A 19,224-nucleotide genomic window follows, 5' to 3' on the forward strand; every position below is an offset into this window, starting at 1 on the left:
TGGAGACAGCACTCAACAGAAATAAGACTTGAATTTCAAGTGATTTGTTTGTTTTGTTTTTAATAAATAAATCCATGAGTACCTCGGCATACATTTAAAGTGGTCTCCCCACTCGTAACACTGCCCCTGTGAAGCTGTTAGTGGTACACTGTATAGCCCAGTACAGTACATCCTGCATAATGTCCAAATACACACATTAAGTCCATGCCATTTCAAGTATGCAGGCTCAGTGCATTTCTTAATGCTTGAATATGTATGATTAATTACCCAAGAGGGAAGCTCTGTAAGAAATGCACTGAAGAAGGTGAACAGAAGAAGCGTACATTTTCTAGTCAGCTGATTTATATAAGTGCTATACTACAAGTTCTGCTTTAACTATAAAGCGTCTGCTTCACAGTTCTGACAAGCCAGCTGCTTATCAGGAAAAAAAACAAACTTATGCTCCAGAAACCTCACTGATTAATTATCTTTTTATCATAGATTCCATCAATATGATAAATGAATTCAGTCTAGGGGACATTAACACATTTAAATTAGCTTTTGTATCAGTCATATACTCCTACCTTGAAATTAGATTTAGAATTTGATTGAAGAGTTTGAGGTGGATGAAACCCACTGAGATAAAGTTATAAATACATCTTTGAGATTTGGTAGTAGCCACAATGCTTTTTCATTAGAAACTTATGAGTGAGGCCCTGGATTCAGAAAAATATAAAATGGACACAGTCTTTGCACGTCATGAGGTATGAACATTGCTGCATAGTCTTACAGAAACAGGTTGATTATGTGACTTATATAAGCATGAATAAAGGATTTAATTGTTCTACACAGGCATCAACTGGTAATAACTGACCTCGGGTCTGGATATAAGGTAGATTTAGAGTGGGTTCATTTTAAATCAGTGCACATACATTATAGTTTCAAAAACAAACATACATTTTCTTCTTTCTTTTCTTTTAACCAGTAACTACTGACATTTCTACAGCCATTTCACCTACACCTAAGACAAAAAAGCAAGTAAACTGTTAACCTGAAACAATGACATATCACCCAAACGTGAGTTTTGCAGGTACGTTGTTTGCTACAGTCATTTCATTTTAGGATCTCTGAGAAAAACATTTAAGTTGTAGTCCCCCTCATGGCAAAATGACAAGTCGGCAAAACACACAATGCTGTATTCCAATTCCAGGCACCATCCAAAAGAGAGCAACTCTGTGCTCCACATTAAAACCAAACTTCATTTAAAACTAGCCTAGAGAGGGAAGCTGTCTTGTTTTACCAGACCATTCCTTTGACAGAAAGGAAAAATCCACACTGAGCAGAGCGAGAGTGACTGGGGACATATGTCCACATACAGTACCCTCCTCCAGACCTGCCCTGAGGAACAAGAGGCTTTACCAGGTGTGGAGGGGTGACTCGTCTGCCTCGGCAGTTATCGACAGCAGGATGGCCTTGGGAGTGTTCTCGAAAAGTGCTGCTCTGTTCTGAGTTTGGCCCTTCTTGACCCAGTGGCCGTAGATCTTGAACGCACAGGCATCAATGAGCTTACGGATGGGCTTCACAGCGTAGGGGTCGCTCTTGATCACCTCCTTGGTGACAGGCTTGGCACGGCGGTAGTTGCAGTAGATGCGCATTGTGGCAAGCACCGTCATGCAAATAACCTGGCAGGAAAAGTGGAGTGAGTCAGTGGTTTTTAATAGATCATACAGTGTAAGCAAATCCTCTTACCATGCCCCCTGAGAGTTTAAGATCACTGAAATGCTTAATCGTAATCTCTGTCTGTGATTGAGAAATCCCAAAAGCTTTACTTTACCAAAATACATCCATCATGGTCTTTAATATCTTACCTTGAACCGCCTGTATGGACTGAACTGTCGCACTTCAGCCACCACATACTGTGAAAAGAACGGGTGGTTGAGAGCATCACTGGCTGTGTAGCGTTGTCTGGGGTCCACCACCAACATTCGAGAGATCTGCGGGCACCAGATGGAGAAAATGTTAAAACTCTAAACATCATTTTCCTGCTTAAATATAAGACACATTCACATGGATTCTGGTGTAAACACAGAGGATGATATATGATGTGCACACCAAGTGCTTTGACATGAGGACACACTGACATGTTCAATAAAAAATAAAAATGATTACACACTCTTTGATTCAGTACAGTTGTATATAAAACGTAAAGATAATCGTATGTCATCTGCATTGAGTTCATAGAGTGTGAAAGCATCTTTATGTTTTACTTCAGGTGTTGAAATATTTTTGGATCCCTGCAAACACACAGAATGTTAATCTGTTACATGTTATCAGTAGTAATACTAATAGCCAGTCAATCCAAAAAACATCTTTGATTGGTTAAAAACATAAACAAGTAGGAACTATTGTTGGATTAAGTTCATTATGTCTTCTCTTACTAAGATCATCTATAGGTTTTCTTTTTTAACAGACATATATGATTTGCGTTATTTATCTAACATGTTTCGGCGTTTGACTTCTGCCTTCATCAGAGTGTCACATGGTGTTGGTGTGATGCATCTTTAACAGTCTTTTAACAGCTGATGTTTCTGACACTCTGATGAAGGCGGAAGTCAAACGCCGAAACATGTCAGGTAAACAACACAAATCATATATGTCTGTTAAAAAAGAAAGCCTACAGATGATCTAAGTAGGAACTATGTAGTAAGGAACTATGGCTTGAACAAGTGATGCTAAAATCACATGTTATGGCTTTAATGAAGAATATTAGACTTAAATACAACACAGGAGATGAAGTGACAATATTGTACCAAATCTTTAACAGTGTCCGAGCGGTCTTCCCATTCTGGAGAGGAGAAGTCGTACTTCCCTGCCAGGATCATACGAAGCATCAGCATCTGCTTCCTGTGCCAGAAGGGAGGAGAGCCGGCCAGCAGAGTGTACATGATGACTCCTGAACTCCATCTGCAAGCACAACGCAGCAGAAAATCAGGCTTACAGGGTCCCAGAACAGTGTGCTTATTGTTAGACATCCAGTGACCTGGACATTATGTTTGCCTGCTCATGTCACTCTGAGTTTTCACACTCTACGTGATACAAGTTACAAACACACTGAATATTGGAGCTACTGGAGTGTACTAATTGTAAATTCTCATGATTGGAGATGGCTAGATCATAAATGGATATAAGATTGAAATACACTGAAATGCCAAGACAATTCAAAATGAAGACATTTCAATGTTGCAGTTTGGTTTTGAAAGGGTTTGTTTGTTTGTTTATCAACCCAGACATCCCACAGGCAGCATGCAAAGAATTCAATATATTTTCACAGTGCTGCAGAAATGGTGTATTGTTTTGGGGTTTTGTCATTTTTTCTATTGTTTTGGGTGTTTAAATTGGTCAGTTAAGACGTCTGTGGTACCAGTAACTGACTTTCTACTCTGTTGTGTTTTGTGTGCACAGCCCAGTCGGCTGTAGGACACTCACATGTCCACAGCAGTTGCATATCCTATGTGGTTCGGGTCCATAGAGCATTCGATGATTTCAGGAGCCAAATAACCAGGGGTCCCACACACCTCTGGATTAAACACAGGTTAAAACAGAGAAGGCTGGTTTTAAAATATAGTTGAGTCAATTTCTCTCGAACATTAACACCTTATTCACACTTTCATTAATATTTTTGTTAGTGGTGTCAAATTATCGCGTTAATTGAGATTAATTAATTACAGTCATATTTAGCGCGTTATGTTTTTTAATCGAGTTAATCTAATTTTTAATCTCTAATTTTACTTTTTATAAAATCGGTTTGTAGGCGTTGGGCTTCCTGTGCTTAAATTGTTGGGGGTGGAAAACAATGGTCAGTCACACCCTGAAGTGGACATTGATTGGCTGTCATTGTGTTTGTGCCGGCCTGTCACTGGCCCGGTGGCCTGACCGTCTTTTTTTTTTTTTTTTTTTTTTTTAAACAGGTCGCCGGCCAGGCCAATCAGCTGTCGGTCCGGTCCGGCTGGCCTCACCAGTCTGATCTTTTTTTTTTTTTTTTTTAAGTCAGAGAGACAGGCCAGGCCAATCAGAGGCCAGCAACCTGTGAAGAGGTCAAGACATGATTGGTTTGTTTTGATTAACACCCGCCCCAACAGTCAGAGTCCGTTGTAAACAGGCAACGCATGTTGAGGAGGGGGTGTCGCGACTCGTGTGTGTGTCTGACTGTGGAGGAGAGGAGAGGAGGTGGAAGAAAAGGTTGCGTGATCGAAGTTAATACATTACCGTATTCATCCGAATATAAGACGATATTTTTTCCATTGAAAATGCCCTGAAAAAACGCCCTCGTCTAATATTGGGGGTCTAAGCAAATACACATGTATTGTGCATATGTAAACCAGTAGGTAGGCTCGCCTGATGCCGCGATTACCAGCGAATGGCCGCATTGCTCAGTCATTGCAGCCGCGTATGAACAAAAATTGATATGGCAGTAGGCTAGGCTATGTGTGCGCCGCTCACCTGTCAGATCCGGCAGACCAGACCCGGTGCCGCGGCCGGCTCGCCTGATGCCGACCGGTGGCTTTTTTATTCAAACAAGATTTTGTCCATATATATGTGTATATATATATATATATATATATATATATATATATATATATATTTTTTATTATTATTATTTTTTTTTTTCCAAAAAAGGGTCTTGAAAAAGAGGGGTCGTCCCCCCGACCCGCATCGGACTGATCTGCTACAATAATGTAATCAATTTAAAGGGAAATACCTCAAGTTCAGGGCTTTTCTCAGCAATTTTAGGTGAGATTAAAAAAGAGATTAATTAGATCAATTAATTACAGATCATAATTAATTAATCTCTCAATTTTTTTAATCTCTTGACACCACTAATTTTTGTGAACTGTCAAAGCTACAACTACAAAAGTCAAACTTTTTGTCAATTTTTAATCAAATAATTTCACTTTATTTTATGAAGTATGTGAAAATCTTTCAACTTACTATGCAATAAAGATTTTGAAAGCAACTTCCAGACTATGGCTGCCTTGTTGATTATGTTGCCTTGTGTTGCATGGTTTCAATAGTGTAAATGTCAACATGTGTGCATCCCACACAGTACTTTAACACTTTGAAACAGATAAACTGTGAACTAATGAATGAATTAATGCTACATGTACATTATATTTCAACAAACTGATATACATCACACAGTGTCGTTCCATTTTCCTTAAATATTTGCCTCAGCAGCTCCCAGTCGTCCTTTGGTTCATCCTGAGCAGCCGCAGTGCCTCTCTTTTGAAAGGTCAATGTACTCTAAGTAACTGGGACCGCAGCAAATAGATCAGCAAGTGTCCTGTTGCATCTTAACCTTTGTGAGACCAGCTAAGAGGGACGGGGGGAATGTTGTGTAACCAGGGGAACGGTGCAGTAATTTACAGGACCCAGATACTGTGTTGACCACAGGCAGCTACAGTTTTAACATAAGGGGCAACTTGACTGTAGGGTGTGAAGAGTAATTTTTGTGAACATAAATCTAGTTCAAACACATTCATCATGTCTTCCTTTACACTAAAAAGACGTTTTTTGTTTCTTTTAGTCAGACATAAGTTAAGGGATGTTATTTACCTTGACAGTTTCTGAGGTAACTTCCTCCTTCCTCAGAAAGCGTCCAACTGACTGCTATACATAGCAGCCAGCTGACATGCCGCTCTGGCTGTCAGTTGGACACTCTCTGAGGAAGGAGGAAGTTATCTCCGAAAATGTCAAGGTAAATAACATCCCTTAACTTATGTCTGACTAAAAGAAACAAAAAACATCTTTGAACATAAATCTACTCGTGAATAATACAAGAAAAGTATTAACAGCATTTTCCCACATTTTGCAAACACACATTTACGAATTTGTCCAGAGTGATATGATGGCAGGTTAGGTGTACACTGTCTTGCTTGTAGGCCTATTGGTCTGCACTGCATATGAAACAACAAAAACAAAAGTCTGCCCTCGTATTTAGTGATGAGTTTCCTTGCAAATGTTCACTGACCGTTGAGCCTCTGTCCCGGCTGGATCTGTACAGAGAACCCAAAGTCAGTGAGTTTGATGTTCATCTCGTCGTCCAGAAGGATGTTCTCTGGCTTCAGGTCCCGGTGCACGATGTTCTGGGAGTGGAGGAACTGGACCACTTCCAGCAGAGCACGCATGATCTTCCTGCAGCCACCAATCACACACACCAGAATCAGAATCGCTTTGTTCACCAAATTGTACAATGTACACAGGGTTATCTCTTGGCGATACAGCACAGTCAAACAAGAAAATTTTAACTTAAAAGATAAAAGTTAAATATTAAATATTAAATACAGGAATTACATACAAGTTAAGACTAAGGAAGTATGCTAAATTGTGCCTCATTGGCATAGTTGTATATCTACAAGTCAGGAATAATAAAGTACATTACATGACGCTACATTTGCTCATATTGCATATTCCTGGCAAGATGGTTAGATCCATAGTAGGGGGTTTAACCACACAGTGTGTGTGTGTAGTGTAGGGTTGGTAACAATGAATGGTGGGCTAAGACGGTGTGTTGAGGAGAGTGATGGCCTTAGGGACTCCTAATCACACCTCCTAACCTAAAACTGTCTCAGTTCATGAACAAAAAGAAAGATATCCCAATACAAAGAAAAACATTTTCCTCCTGGAGTACCCAACTCTTGCATTGTCTGCTTTTACAAATTAAGTAAAACATCTCTCTACCATCTCTTTGATCACAGTAGTAACATGCTCTATCACCTGGTTTCCTTCTCACTCAGGGTGACTTTTTCTGTGAGGTAGTCAAAAAGCTCGCCCCTCTTCATCCTGAGAGAAAAATTAAAATTTTTAACTTTTTGTCCAGTCCTGAAGCACCATCACAAATCTTTGGAAACTAGTTTGTCCTCCATATTAATACAACAGCAGGTTTTTTGTCTATAGTTTGAACATTTAGGCATGCCTTTCTGTCTTACTGCTAATTTTAAGAATCATTTAACAATTATCATCAAAAAATGTCAAGGCCGGCACTTACAGATCAAACACCAAGAAGAAGAAGGCTTTGGACTCGTAGCAGTCTTTGAGCTGAACTAGAAAGAAGAAAAAGACCTTTGAGGCACATTCCATATTCACATGTAAGGCAGATGTTTAACTCATTAGTCAATAGCATCTTTGTAGGCAAAACAAACTTAGTTAATAGATACGTGGTGCGCTGAATAGAGCAAAGGCCAATGCTATTCATGACTGACCTCTTCAACAGGTTAATGGGACACATGCCAAACAAACTCCCTCAGACTCCATGTGAGTCTGTGGACACTGAAGGCCACAAAATCTTCTCTTAAGTTTTACAAAATCTACTAGTCTGAGGTTTTTCCAATAACATGTCTATTACAGGTCCAATTTAGCAGCTGACACACAGCATTTCAGGGGAAAATCTCTCTGATAAAGTTGTTTGTCTGCTTACTGATGTTGTCTTGTCCAAAGACTTTCTTGAGAATGTCGATCTCCTTCACTGTGGCCTCTCTGATCTCCTCGATCTCTTGTGGAGTCATTTTGTCCGAAGGAGTGATGTCAATGACCTTCACGGCGTACTCCTGAGATGTCCGTTTGTCAACACAGCGACGCACCACACTGCTCACTCCCCTGAGGACCACAAAACTCATCAGCCTTCTTATCTAAGGCCTGCTAGTTTGCTTACTTGTCATCAAGAAGTTTGTGTTTGCACAGCTGGACACAAAGGAGAGACGTTTGCCTGTTTCGCCCTCAAGAATTTCTGACAACAAACTCACAACTGTTGGGATCGCTGTTGGATCTAATGTTCCAAGCAGTGATTACATAAAACATTTTAGTATAAAAGTACAAAACAAACTCATGCAGAATTAGCAGTGCACTTAAAATACTTTTCCCCTCATACATCCTGTACCATACACTGAATACTGCTCTCTTTGGGAAATATAAGAAAAACCAGGTGTGGTACTTACTCAAACTACCGATGAACAGCCTCAGCAAAACGTTTTGTCTTGGTTAATGTCGGATGCTGAAGTTGGTAATGTTTACTTCTCACTGCCCTGTTGTTTCTATGGCATGTGTGTGAACTGACAGACTAAGTATGAACAGTGGAGGAGTGCGTCATTCCAGGTAATAGCTCACTTATTCATACACATCACAGGCTATATGTCTTGTTTAACCGCCAGCCCATTGATTTCAAAACCTTTTTTTTTTTCAGTGTTCACAATATAAAATCACCAACATTCAACCTCAGTGTAACTTTCAAATATTTTTAGCATGAGGTTTATTTCAGGGGATGTGCTGCTATCACTTCAGTATGTAGGTGACCAGCAGACACTGAGCTGGCTTTTCTCCCCACTTCATGAAGCTGTCTGGGCCACGTGAGGAATACTAGCAGGGGGACACAATGTCCACATCCAGTGACCTTGTGACCTGCATGTGGGAATGGGAGTGAAATTACATAATCTACCGACAGGCGAGCCAATCACGGGCAGCTCTCAACACTAAACCTTTGTCCAAAACACTCTGAACTAAATGAATGCTGCCTCTTCCACGCTGAGTACTTTGGCTTACATAACAGCACCCCCCTCTGACAAATGGTTGGGAATAACAATGAGCTGGCTCCACCACTGCCCACATTTCTCAACGAAACCTAAAGCCATCTTTACTGACGTCTATGCTGTCCAGAGAGAGACTCGTATTTGGTCAAATTTCACTCTGGATAACTTGATTTTTTTTCTTTTATTAAAGAGTTAGGTTCACTAACACAAATACGACAACAATGCTGTATGCTGAATCATGCATACAGATTCTTTGCAACATATTGTACTCTTGTTTGACTGGCTAAGACCACTCCAGAATATAAATGGTACATGGTGAATAAAATCTCCGTTTTTGTATCTATACCACAAAATATACCAGTTGTGTTTATGGACATTGTCCACGAGGCAGATCATGCCATGTGCCTGTGCTGAACGTACCGTCCCAGGATCTCCTTGGGTTCATATTTATCATAGAACTCCTGGGCGCCCACCCAGTCTGGTATCTCATCTTCTTTGGTCATGCTGGTGCGACAGGTTCACTGCGGCTACAGAGCTGCTCTCCTCGACAGCTGACAACAGGCTGCAGACAACGCGCGCACGCACAAACACACACACACACAAACACACACACATTTCACAGAGCAATGCTGCCTTTTCACTCACAACACTGTGCTTTAGATGTGCTGATACATGTCTTTTATTATAATTCCATCAGAGCTGAAAACAAATCGCTAACAGATTTTAAGATTTATGTTAAATCCCTATACCAACTCCATGGTATTTGCACTGCAGTTGAGTTTTCAATTAATAGATTTTCTCCAAAAACAGAGCAGCCCAAAATTCATTCTCTGTCATTTAAAGGGAATGGAATTAAACTATATATATGTACACACGCACTCAATGGCACTTTATTAGGTACACCTGGAAAATCTAATACAGTACAACTGTTCTGGCAGAGTTTACTTTTCTGATGCCTATAATGCTCAGGTTTTCTTTTTGTCACAGTAACAGAGGTGTTCATTCAGTTATATGTTTGGCATTGAGCTCATAGTTAGTGCTGCTGTTGTACTGGACTGCATTTTATTGAGGTGTTTCCACTATTCTGTCCCCCTCATTGTTTATAAATAGGGAGGACAAAAAATTTGAAACATCTCTCAATATAATGTAGTCAAGTACAAGACCTCTGCAAACCTGTGTGTGTGTGTGTGTGAGAGAGAGAGAGAGAATGCAAACCTTATCGGGCTGCTCAGATTTCAGCTATTATGCCGGCTGGAAGCCCTGTTGCCCATGGTGCCGAACAACATGGACATATGCTGGTATTTAATTTTATACCCCGTTCACGACAAACTAGCTATCGTGAGACTTAACGGACCACGCTGCAGAGCGTGAGCTGGATCTCCCCCGCACCAGGCTGCCTCTGCGTGACCTTTAGCGGGCTGCAATACAAAAAGAGCCGAACAAGTCAAACACACACGCCGGCCGGCGGTCACTTACGGTGTGTCCGTGCGTGGTCCGTCAGTCGGTCAGTCCCTGCTGAGGAGGTAATCCATTATTACTCAGTCTCTTCGTGACACAGGGGAAAAGCACTCGCGTTTAGGCAGACCACGGTACGACTGCAGCTTGTGGGCTGCTACCATTGCAAGGGGCGAGCTCTAATGTCAGATGCCAAAAATAAATTGGTGCTTCCACAACAGCAGACACCCCGAGCGTGTCCGGGTATTAAGATGGGTGACAGGACACGCTGCGGCTCGGGTTCTCTGCGCCGACCTGCCCCGGTTTTCATTATTAGATATATTGCACGATGATCTAAAAGGACGCCCTGTGTGACAGACTCCACAGCGTTTAATTCATTTAATTTGTGGTCGGACTGCAAGAGTGACACGACAGGTGTTTGATCCCTGTGGTACATCCAGGCTTTGTAACTATTAAATTCTAATAAAAGAAATTGCATATAAATAGAAACGCTTCACGTGCTACTCGAATGTAATAATGTTGCCAGTGCGGGGGCAGAACAGGCGGTCAATGATCAAACATTACAAAGGCGTTCAGTTTGTTTTCATGACCCAAGTGCTTTATTTATTAGAACCGTATGCTTGTTACAAGCAAATGGTGATTTCACAGCCACGATTCATTCAGAAGGAAATGGGTGGTTTTACTAGGTGTTATGTTCTTGCATCACTTCTAAAGCAGTTCAGCTTCACACACACACACACACACACACACACACACACACACACACACACACACACACACACACATATGTGTATATATATGTATGTATGTGTGTGTGTGTGTGTGTGTGTGTGTGTGTGTGTGTGTGTTTTATATAGTTTTGAGTTTAAATACAATAGTCCAGCAAGTTAAAGCAGTGAAGCTGATGAAACACAATTCAATAAACTTGATTCAAATTAAAATTAAAACATGCAACACACCAAATATATAAACATTATTTATAAGACTATCATTACAAATTTTGAGGTACTCTCCTGAGAAATGAATGCACTGCTGCAGTCTGATGATAATGATAATGACTCACACTATTTAATCAGCTGTCACAATAAAGTATGTTTACTGAGGTCTTGTGAGGTACACCTTTAAAATATCCAAAATGCTTGCATACTACAGAGTCTGTGTGCATCCAGGCCTCTCCAAGCGTTGGTCTGCGTCTTATGATAGTCCTGTGGAGGGAACAAAACTTTGATTAGAGTAGTGCAAATATATCATGCTGCTCTCATGTTAGCAAAAGTTTCCTGGAGATAACAATTTAAAAACCTTACAGCAAAACAAGCCTTTAAGTTACTCCGCCTTATGGCCACTTTTGGTACTGCAACATTTTCTGCCTCCATCATCATGAAGTCAAAGTTGGGTGCAATCAAAAGTAATTTTGGCTATATCTGGATGATTAAACACTCCTGCAGAGTGTCTTTATTTGGCAATGTTAACTCAAGCACAGAGAATGATTTAGTTAGAGTAAATATCGCATTCCAGTCCTATTCATGCTAGTAAAGCCTCGACTTACATCCAATTAATCTTTCAAAATGAATAAACAAGCTGAGAATGTTTAAAAACTAACAATTTAAGTGACAAAGATTTTACTGAAGGACTACCAGACACACTTAGGGCACATCCAGGAGATAAACCTTGCATAACCTAATCTCATCCAAATGACCAGACACTTTTCCAGTGCTAGATTATATACACACACACACTTTTTGCTTACCGTTAGAGAACTTGCACTGTTTGAGCACCTCACTGAAGCCCTCGCAGAGCTTGAGGTCATTCTGGGTCTGAGCGCACTCGATGAACTGCTTGAGCTCATAGGAGCAAGCCTGCTGCTGAGGTGCCACCTCTTGCTGGTACATGGACTGCGGCTGCTGCTGGTACATGGGCTGGGCTTGGTAGGGCTCCTGACAGACAGCACAATGTCAGGGACATTCAAATGTCTTAAAATTGTACTGTAAAATTTGAGTTAATTTCTCTAATGGCAAACTAGAGGTGCTCTTGCTCTGCAGCAATACTGCAATAAAAACAAGCAAAACTGCAGTTGGTCAAGAGCGATCTGTGTTAATGTATAGTAATTGTTTTCAGAGGCAACATGTAGCATGAAGATTAACAGTGGTGCCTTTGTTTTAATCCAACTGGAATAATTTAGGACTGAGATGTATCTGGCTAGTTGTGTGTTCCCTTGATAGATGACACTATGACTATGGCAAGGGATGAAAATATTATGAAATCATGAATCCTTTGTATTTCGCAGGCTTGCTTTTCTCTCTTTATCATTATTCTGAACCCACAAACAGGCACACAGACAGCCAAATACCTATTGATGAATCACAGCTGTAAGTGATCTCAGTCCCCTGACAGGATAAAACACTTTTTATTTACCTGGTAGGTGACGTCAGGTCTGGCAGCCTCTGAATGTCCTCCACCTCCACTGAAGCCTCCAGTCATGGCATGGCCAATGGTGTGTCCAACTGCAGAGCCCACTGCCACCCCAGCGGCAGTGGTGGCCATCTGGGCGAACATACCCGGCTGCCTGGGTGCTGCAGCTGGAGCACCCACAGCAGATGGAGGGGCGTGCGCTGGAGCCGGGGCGTATGATGGAGGGGGTGCTGCCCTGGCCATGGGTGGAGGGGGTGCTGCCCTGGCCATGGGTGGAGGGGGTGGTGCCCGGCTGCAGACAGACAACTAACTGTTTTAACAACTTCAGTACCAGAAAAGACAAAAGAGCACACTGCCTTAATGTACAGTGGTGGAAAAACCCTTAAAATTTTACACAATCTCACAATCTCAAATATTATCATGAAATATTTGTGGAAAAATATTTTTTGTGTTTCAAAAGGTGTGGCTGCATTAGACAGATACAAATACAAATTATATATTTTTTTGTTTATTGTTTACAAGAAAAACGAACAAAACTAAATTCTTGACAGTTTAATCTTTATCTTCAGGCGTGTTTCCTGCGTTAGGTTCCTTGTTTTAGCCATTTTTGTGTCTGAAGAACTTTCAAATGTGTTGGCTTTATAAAGACACAAAGCTTGGCAACAAAAAATGTGTCTTTTAATAAAAAGAACGACCTTCATCACCGGTACCAAAATAACCCAATACTCAAAATTTCTTATGTATTTTTATGGAACCAATCAATTTTATGTTTTTAATGGCTTTTTTAGGATTTGTTTAGTATTTTGGCTGTGACTGTACTAAAAGAAATTGCACTTGAAGACCTCAGAGTAATTTGTTAATGCAATATTTCACAAATGCATGGGGTGTCCGAAAACTTTTTTCCATCACTGTAGTGTTACTCCAGTTTTAACGTCCTGGCTCCCTCACTGCCATCTAACTTGGACTCATGCCCGACTCTGCTAATATTAACGCCAAGTTAGCTAGTTCCCAAGCTAAATATAGTATTTCACCTGAGATGTGCGTGGCTAGCCGTTGTTTTTCTGAACTTTTGTACGGTTTACTGCAATGGAGCAATTTTTAAACATCAGTATTTACAGCGTTTCATCACAGCTGTGACTGATAAGCTGAACGAGGCTGTGTTATTACACCTTGTTAGTTACTTTTTCTGGCAGTCGTATTAACAGTCTGGAGTGCCGCAAAACATCTGACAGAAAACAGACTGATCACTGTATTGTCGCCCTTTATTACTCAAGTTTATTTAGGCTGGCTTTCCAAATTATTGCGATTCTGACTCTACTCAAACTGTGATTACATTGACATAAATCGCCACATTGGATCCAGATACCGCACTGCGCTGCGTTATCTCCGCTAAGAACTGGAAAACATGAGCTAACTACCCATGCTAGCTGGCTAGTGCTAGCTAGCCCACTGTTACAGATGAGCTACTGCGCTCGTTGCTAAGTTGATTATCGATGCATATCTTCGACGTTAAATGTTACCTGGCGGGAGGGGGCATCCTCGACGTCCTGCTTCTGCTTCCCCTTGGCATTTTTGTATATGTGTTAATTTACCAGGTGTTTAATGGAGCTACTGAAGGTGTCCCACAACGCAACTCCTGTTTTAATCGTCGACCTTTCGCTAGTCCGGAAGTTGCTGTGTGTTACATCAGTTGTTTCACGGGTAACTTCCGGTACACCGACAACGTCCTTGACACATACAGAATAACAGGCTGCTGAGGCCAAAGGTGTAAGATTAAAATGTATTTTCATATTCTCAAATTGAGAATTGAGGGGAGACAGTTGCTGAATGTGAACTTTTGTGGACTGTTAGTCTTTTGGTTTGTAACAAGCTGTGCGTTATTAGAGTACGCACCTGTCTTAACCTGCACACCTTAAATGTAAACCTTAAATCAGGCGACACACTCCAGGTGTTACTTGACTGAGCTGTGAAACATGTTGTTTATATATGTTGAGCAACGTCAAAGAAAATTTCCTGTTGCGACAGACAATAAAGCTTTCTGAATCTGAATGCTTCCCAGCAACTACAACAGCATCCAAGTGAGCAAGTCTCCTGAAACATATACATTATTTTAGTTTTTCTTATTTTATCCCACTAATATTTTGTCCCTGTTGTCTGTGCAGGAACACGTGGGAAGAAAAATTTGGCCTTGACCGGTTCCTCAGACCCAAGGTGGAATTGTTCCGTTTAGATATGTCATTTTGAGCTTAATTTCTGATATTTCTATGTATTTCTTTCCCTCCTTTTAAAAGACTGAAAGAAAGTCTGGCAACCCTTTCGGAATGAGACATGTTTTATTAAAAAAAAAAAAAAAAAAAAAAAAAAAAAGCCATTCAAAGTACTAGGCAATTTGTTGACTTGACTTTTGAAGCACAGGCTGTCTTCAATACAGAAAACGTATTTCAGTTTTGAACAGCCTGGGCAGCAGAGGGCAATGTTGCATCAATAATAGTTTTGTATGTATACAGATGAATTGTTTTTTTTGTAATTTCTCTGCCTAATTCATTGATTAAAACTGTGAATAAAAGCCAGCCTAAAAAGGAATCTTGTGGCACACCTTGCTTAATACTCAGAGGCTGGACTGAGAGCCATCAGCCAAGACAGCTTGGGGTCTACTACTGAGATAATTTCCAAACCCAGTTACATAACTTTTCATCACAGTCAACCTGTATCTTTGGATAGAATACAACTTGCATGCAAAACTGCACATGCTGTATTTTGATGTTAATTAAATAGGTACTGAATCATCTGAATTGCTCTTCTGGAGCCAACACAAGGATTTCCGAACTGCAGGATGTGTTCCTCAAACATCTCCATCCCGTCTGATCCACCCCTCCTCCTCCGCAGTCACACTGCTATATGTATATGTATATCTATATCTATATATCTATATCTATATCTATATATATACATGGACATACACGAACGCATGAATATGGATATGTATGTGTATACAAATGTACTGTCACTTTGACAGTCAGTCTGAAGGGCGCAGCTTCAGCTAGTGTGGATTCACTGCTGCTGCAAAGCAAGATGCATCATAGGGTGCTTGCCCAATTTTTTGTTTCTCCCCCAGAGCGCTGATGATGTCCATTTTCTGACACATTTTCCAGTATCCACATAGCCCACTGATTGCATCTTGTAATGCACACCAGTGCAGCTAATTGGAGAGAAACCAACAACGACTGGTTCCAGCTCCTGTACAAAACACTGGCTGTCAGAAGTGGGATTCGAACCCACGCCTCCAGGGGAGACTGCGACCTGAACGCAGCGCCTTAGACCGCTCGGCCATCCTGACTCTTTTCAGCAAAAGGCAATACGTCCGTTTCGGAAATGCGCTCGGTCAAAGCACAAAACACTTGGAACTCTGTTGTTTTTCTACACCGTTTTCTTGGTCGTCTTTGTCTTCTTCTTCTTCTTTCTTTCTTTTCTTTACACACTACTTTTTCAAGGGTTCACTCGCTTCTCCTGCATGACCGTTTTTTTCCCCAAACTTTGTCAAACGTTTGGAGCCTATTCCAACTTTCAAATGCACACACAGCAAATCTTTGGCTACCTGTAATTGTTAAAAGCACAACGTGCTTGAAACCCTATTGTTTTCAACAATTTCTTTTTCTTCATCTTACTCTTCTTTCTTTGTATTCTTCGTACATTGCTTTTTCAGGCTTGTGCCAATTCCACTGTGACTCTTTTTTTTTCTTTTTTCTTTTTTTTAACTTTTCAGGCTGATAGAAGCCTATTCCAGTTTCTAGATGCACGCAGCAAATTTCTGGCTATATGCAATTGGTAAAAGTGCCCGCCAAACAAAGGTCACAGGCCGGTGGTCCGATTTCCACAACACTTAACCTGAGTCCCCTGATTTTGACCACACTTCCCTTGAGGCATGACTAAGACACCGAGGCGTTTTTAGAGGACCTGCAAATTGCAAAATGAACAGGACGCCATGTGCCCACAAACATGATAACTGCATAGAATGGCTTGACTATGTAACAACCTGTACCACTGCCACCAAACTTGGTGTGCACTAGCTTGTCTTGCCACTGGGAGGACCCGTGCAACATCTGGCGCAACTCAGCCCAGCTGGGAGCGCTTCACTGCGGTCAAATTCCTTGGTACTTGGAGTGCTTAACTGCTGCTTGCAGCTCCATTCACACACTGTATGTGCTGTGTCACAGCAGAGTCATGCGTTTGTGCCTGTAAGTCTGGCTCCGAGGGCTACAATTAGCCCTTTTGTCTAGCATTGGTGGTTCAGTGGTAGAATTCTCGCCTGCCACGCGGGAGGCCCGGGTTCGATTCCCGGCCAATGCAGCAACCTTTTCAACCTCCATGCCTAACTGAAAGGGTGCAAACAACTACAGGGGTGGCGCGGAGACTGCCTTCAGTGCCGCTGCACATGCAGAGGCAGCCTACCGTTTCCACAACACTTTCAACACAATGTCCTCATCATTCAGCAGATTTCACATACTCCTATGCCAAACTGAGCGCCTTCTGCACCGTCTTCTCGCCACTTGTGCTCTGACACAGCTGGGGTAACTCCACGTATTTAATAAGGTGCAGAGGCTTTACAGAACTCCTTTTTGCAAGTCATCACAAATGGTGCACGTGTGTGGCCATCTGCACACTGCACACTTTCATTGCCTCTGCACAGAATCAGTGTTCAAACACTCACACAGACTTGTGCTGCAACACAACAGGACAATATCATGAAGGCTCAAGCGCTTAAAGAAAAGTCACAGTGGGCCCTCAAAACCAGTCATACACTACAAAAATGTGAGAGGTTGGGGGTGCCATACGGAGTGACACTTTTTGTTGTCCAGCTGTCACTTTGACAGTCAGTCTGAAGGGTGCAGCTTCGGCTAGTGCGGATTCACTGCTGCTGCAAAGCAAGATGCATCACAGGATGCTCCAGAGCGCTGATGATGTCCATTTTGTGACACATTTTCCAGTATCCACATAGCCCACTGATTGTATCTTGTAATGCACACCAGTGCAGCTAATTGGAGAGCCACCAGCAACACTTGACTGGTTCCAACTCCTGTACAAAACACTGGCTGTCAGAAGTGGGATTCGAACCCACGCCTCCAGGGGAGACTGCGACCTGAACGCAGCGCCTTAGACCGCTCGGCCATCCTGACTCTTTTCAGCAAAAGGCAACACGTCCGTTTCGGAAATGCGCTCGGTCAAAGCACAAAACACTTGGAACCCTGTTGTTTTTCTACACCGTCTTCTTGGTCGTCTTTGTCTTCTACTTCTTCTTTCTTTCTTTTCTTTACACACTACTTTTTCAAGGGTTCACTCGCTTCTCCTGCATGACCGTTTTTTTCCCCAAACTTTGTCGGACATTTGGAGCCTATTCCAACTTTCAAATGCACACACAGCAAATCTTTGGCTACCTGTAATTGTTAAAAGCTTTTTCAGGCTTGTGCCAATTCCACTGCGTGACTCTTTTTTTTTTTTTTTTTTTTAACTTTTCAGGCTGATAGAAGCCTGTTCCAGTTTCTAGATGCACGCAGCAAATTTCTGGCTATATGCAATTGGTAAAAGTGCCCGCCAAACAAAGGTCACAGGCCGGTGGTCCGATTTCCACGACACTTAACCTGAGTCCCCTGATTTTGACCACACTTCCCTTGAGGCATGACTAAGACACTGAGGCGTTTTTAGAGGACCTGCAAATTGCAAAATGAACAGGACGCCATGTGCCCACAAACATGATAACTGCATAGAATGGCTTGACTATGTAACAACCTGTACCACTGCCACCAAACTTGGTGTGCACTAGCTTGTCTTGCCACTGGGAGGACCCGTGCAACATCTGGCGCAACTCAGCCCAGCTGGGAGCGCTTCACTGCGGTCAAATTCCTTGGTACTTGGAGTGCTTAACTGCTGTTTGCAGCTCCATTCACACACTGTATGTGCTGTGTCACAGCAGAGTCATGCGTTTGTGCCTGCAAGTCTGGCTCCGAGGGCTACAATCAGCCCTTTTGTCTTGCATTGGTGGTTCAGTGGTAGAATTCTCGCCTGCCACGCGGGAGGCCCGGGTTCGATTCCCGGCCAATGCATCAACCTTTTCAACCTCCATGCCTAACTGAAAGGGTGCAAACAACTACAGGGGTGGCGCGGAGACTGCCTTCAGTGCCGCTGCACATGCAGAGGCAGCCTACCGCTTCCACAACACTTTCAACACAATGTCCTCATCATTCAGCAGATTTCACATACTCCTATGCCAAACTGAGCGCCTTCTGCACCGTCTTCTCGCCACTTGTGCTCTGACACAGCTGGGGTAACTCCACGTATTTAATAAGGTGCAGAGGCTTTACAGAACTCCTTTTTGCAAGTCATCACAAATGGTGCACGTGTGTGGCCATCTGCACACTGCACACTTTCATTGCCTCTGCACAGAATCAGTGTTCAAACACTCACACAGACTTGTGCTGCAACACAACAGGACAATATCATGAAGGCTCAAGCGCTTAAAGAAAAGTCACAGTGGGCCCTCAAAACCAGTCATACACTACAAAAATGTGAGAGGTTGGGGGTGCCATACGGAGTGACACTTTTTGTTGTCCAGCTGTCACTTTGACAGTCAGTCTGAAGGGTGCAGCTTCGGCTAGTGCGGATTCACTGCTGCTGCAAAGCAAGATGCATCACAGGATGCTCCAGAGCGCTGATGATGTCCATTTTGTGACACATTTTCCAGTATCCACATAGCCCACTGATTGTATCTTGTAATGCACACCAGTGCAGCTAATTGGAGAGCCACCAG

General features: G+C 42.1%; 2 protein-coding genes and 4 non-coding genes across 7 annotated transcripts; 2 read left to right on the forward strand and 4 right to left on the reverse strand.

Moving 5' to 3' along the window:
* Positions 1-43: 43 nt before the first annotated feature.
* On the reverse strand, positions 44-10,173 carry LOC115370801 (phosphorylase b kinase gamma catalytic chain, skeletal muscle/heart isoform). The gene is made up of 10 exons (XM_030067979.1): positions 10,035-10,173; positions 8,979-9,120; positions 7,454-7,632; positions 7,025-7,079; positions 6,754-6,819; positions 6,008-6,171; positions 3,466-3,556; positions 2,790-2,943; positions 1,848-1,973; positions 44-1,661 (listed from the first exon to the last, which is right to left on the reverse strand). Exons 2-10 carry the CDS (start codon positions 9,059-9,061, stop codon positions 1,395-1,397), a joined length of 1,185 nt encoding a protein of 394 aa, XP_029923839.1. The 5' UTR covers positions 9,062-9,120; positions 10,035-10,173; the 3' UTR covers positions 44-1,394.
* A 411-nt stretch (positions 10,174-10,584) lies between these two features.
* Positions 10,585-14,110, reverse strand: chchd2 (coiled-coil-helix-coiled-coil-helix domain containing 2). 2 transcript variants are annotated; one of them, XM_030067786.1, is made up of 4 exons: positions 13,943-14,110; positions 12,426-12,687; positions 11,761-11,947; positions 10,585-11,218 (listed from the first exon to the last, which is right to left on the reverse strand). In XM_030067786.1, the coding sequence occupies exons 1-4, from the start codon at positions 13,990-13,992 to the stop codon at positions 11,208-11,210; spliced, it is 510 nt and encodes a 169-aa protein (XP_029923646.1). In that variant the 5' UTR covers positions 13,993-14,110; the 3' UTR covers positions 10,585-11,207. The 2 variants fall into 2 exon arrangements, with proteins under 2 accessions (XP_029923646.1, XP_029923645.1); XM_030067785.1 differs by having other exon boundaries at positions 12,426-12,714.
* A 1,566-nt stretch (positions 14,111-15,676) lies between these two features.
* trnal-cag (transfer RNA leucine (anticodon CAG)) lies at positions 15,677-15,759 on the reverse strand. Its single transcript has one exon. It is a non-coding gene; the product is annotated as a tRNA-Leu (tRNA).
* A 939-nt stretch (positions 15,760-16,698) lies between these two features.
* On the forward strand, positions 16,699-16,769 carry trnag-gcc (transfer RNA glycine (anticodon GCC)). The gene has a single exon. It is a non-coding gene; the product is annotated as a tRNA-Gly (tRNA).
* Positions 16,770-17,513: 744 nt separating this feature from the next.
* trnal-cag (transfer RNA leucine (anticodon CAG)) lies at positions 17,514-17,596 on the reverse strand. Its single transcript has one exon. It is a non-coding gene; the product is annotated as a tRNA-Leu (tRNA).
* Positions 17,597-18,449: 853 nt separating this feature from the next.
* On the forward strand, positions 18,450-18,520 carry trnag-gcc (transfer RNA glycine (anticodon GCC)). The gene has a single exon. It is a non-coding gene; the product is annotated as a tRNA-Gly (tRNA).
* The last annotated feature ends 704 nt before the right edge of the window (positions 18,521-19,224 follow it).

This window comes from Myripristis murdjan, chromosome 13, assembly GCF_902150065.1.
Source record: "Myripristis murdjan chromosome 13, fMyrMur1.1, whole genome shotgun sequence".
Classification (NCBI taxonomy): Eukaryota; Metazoa; Chordata; class Actinopteri; order Holocentriformes; family Holocentridae; genus Myripristis; species Myripristis murdjan.

Excerpts from the sequence above, each read along its gene's own strand:
- LOC115370801 (XM_030067979.1), bottom strand. The coding sequence starts at position 9,061 with ATGACCAAAGAAGATGAGATACCAGACTGGGTGGGCGCCCAGGAGTTC. Across the intron at positions 6,172-6,753 it reads CTGAGTGAGAAGGAAACCAG|GAAGATCATGCGTGCTCTGC; the intron begins GTGATAGAGCAT and ends TGGTGGCTGCAG. Across the intron at positions 3,557-6,007 it reads GCCGGGACAGAGGCTCAACG|AGGTGTGTGGGACCCCTGGT; the intron begins GTCAGTGAACAT and ends TGTTTAATCCAG.
- chchd2 (XM_030067785.1), bottom strand. The coding sequence starts at position 13,992 with ATGCCAAGGGGAAGCAGAAGCAGGACGTCGAGGATGCCCCCTCCCGCC. Across the intron at positions 12,715-13,942 it reads AGGATGCCCCCTCCCGCCAG|CCGGGCACCACCCCCTCCAC; the intron begins GTAACATTTAAC and ends GTCTGTCTGCAG. Across the intron at positions 11,948-12,425 it reads GACCTGACGTCACCTACCAG|GAGCCCTACCAAGCCCAGCC; the intron begins GTAAATAAAAAG and ends GCTGTCTGTCAG.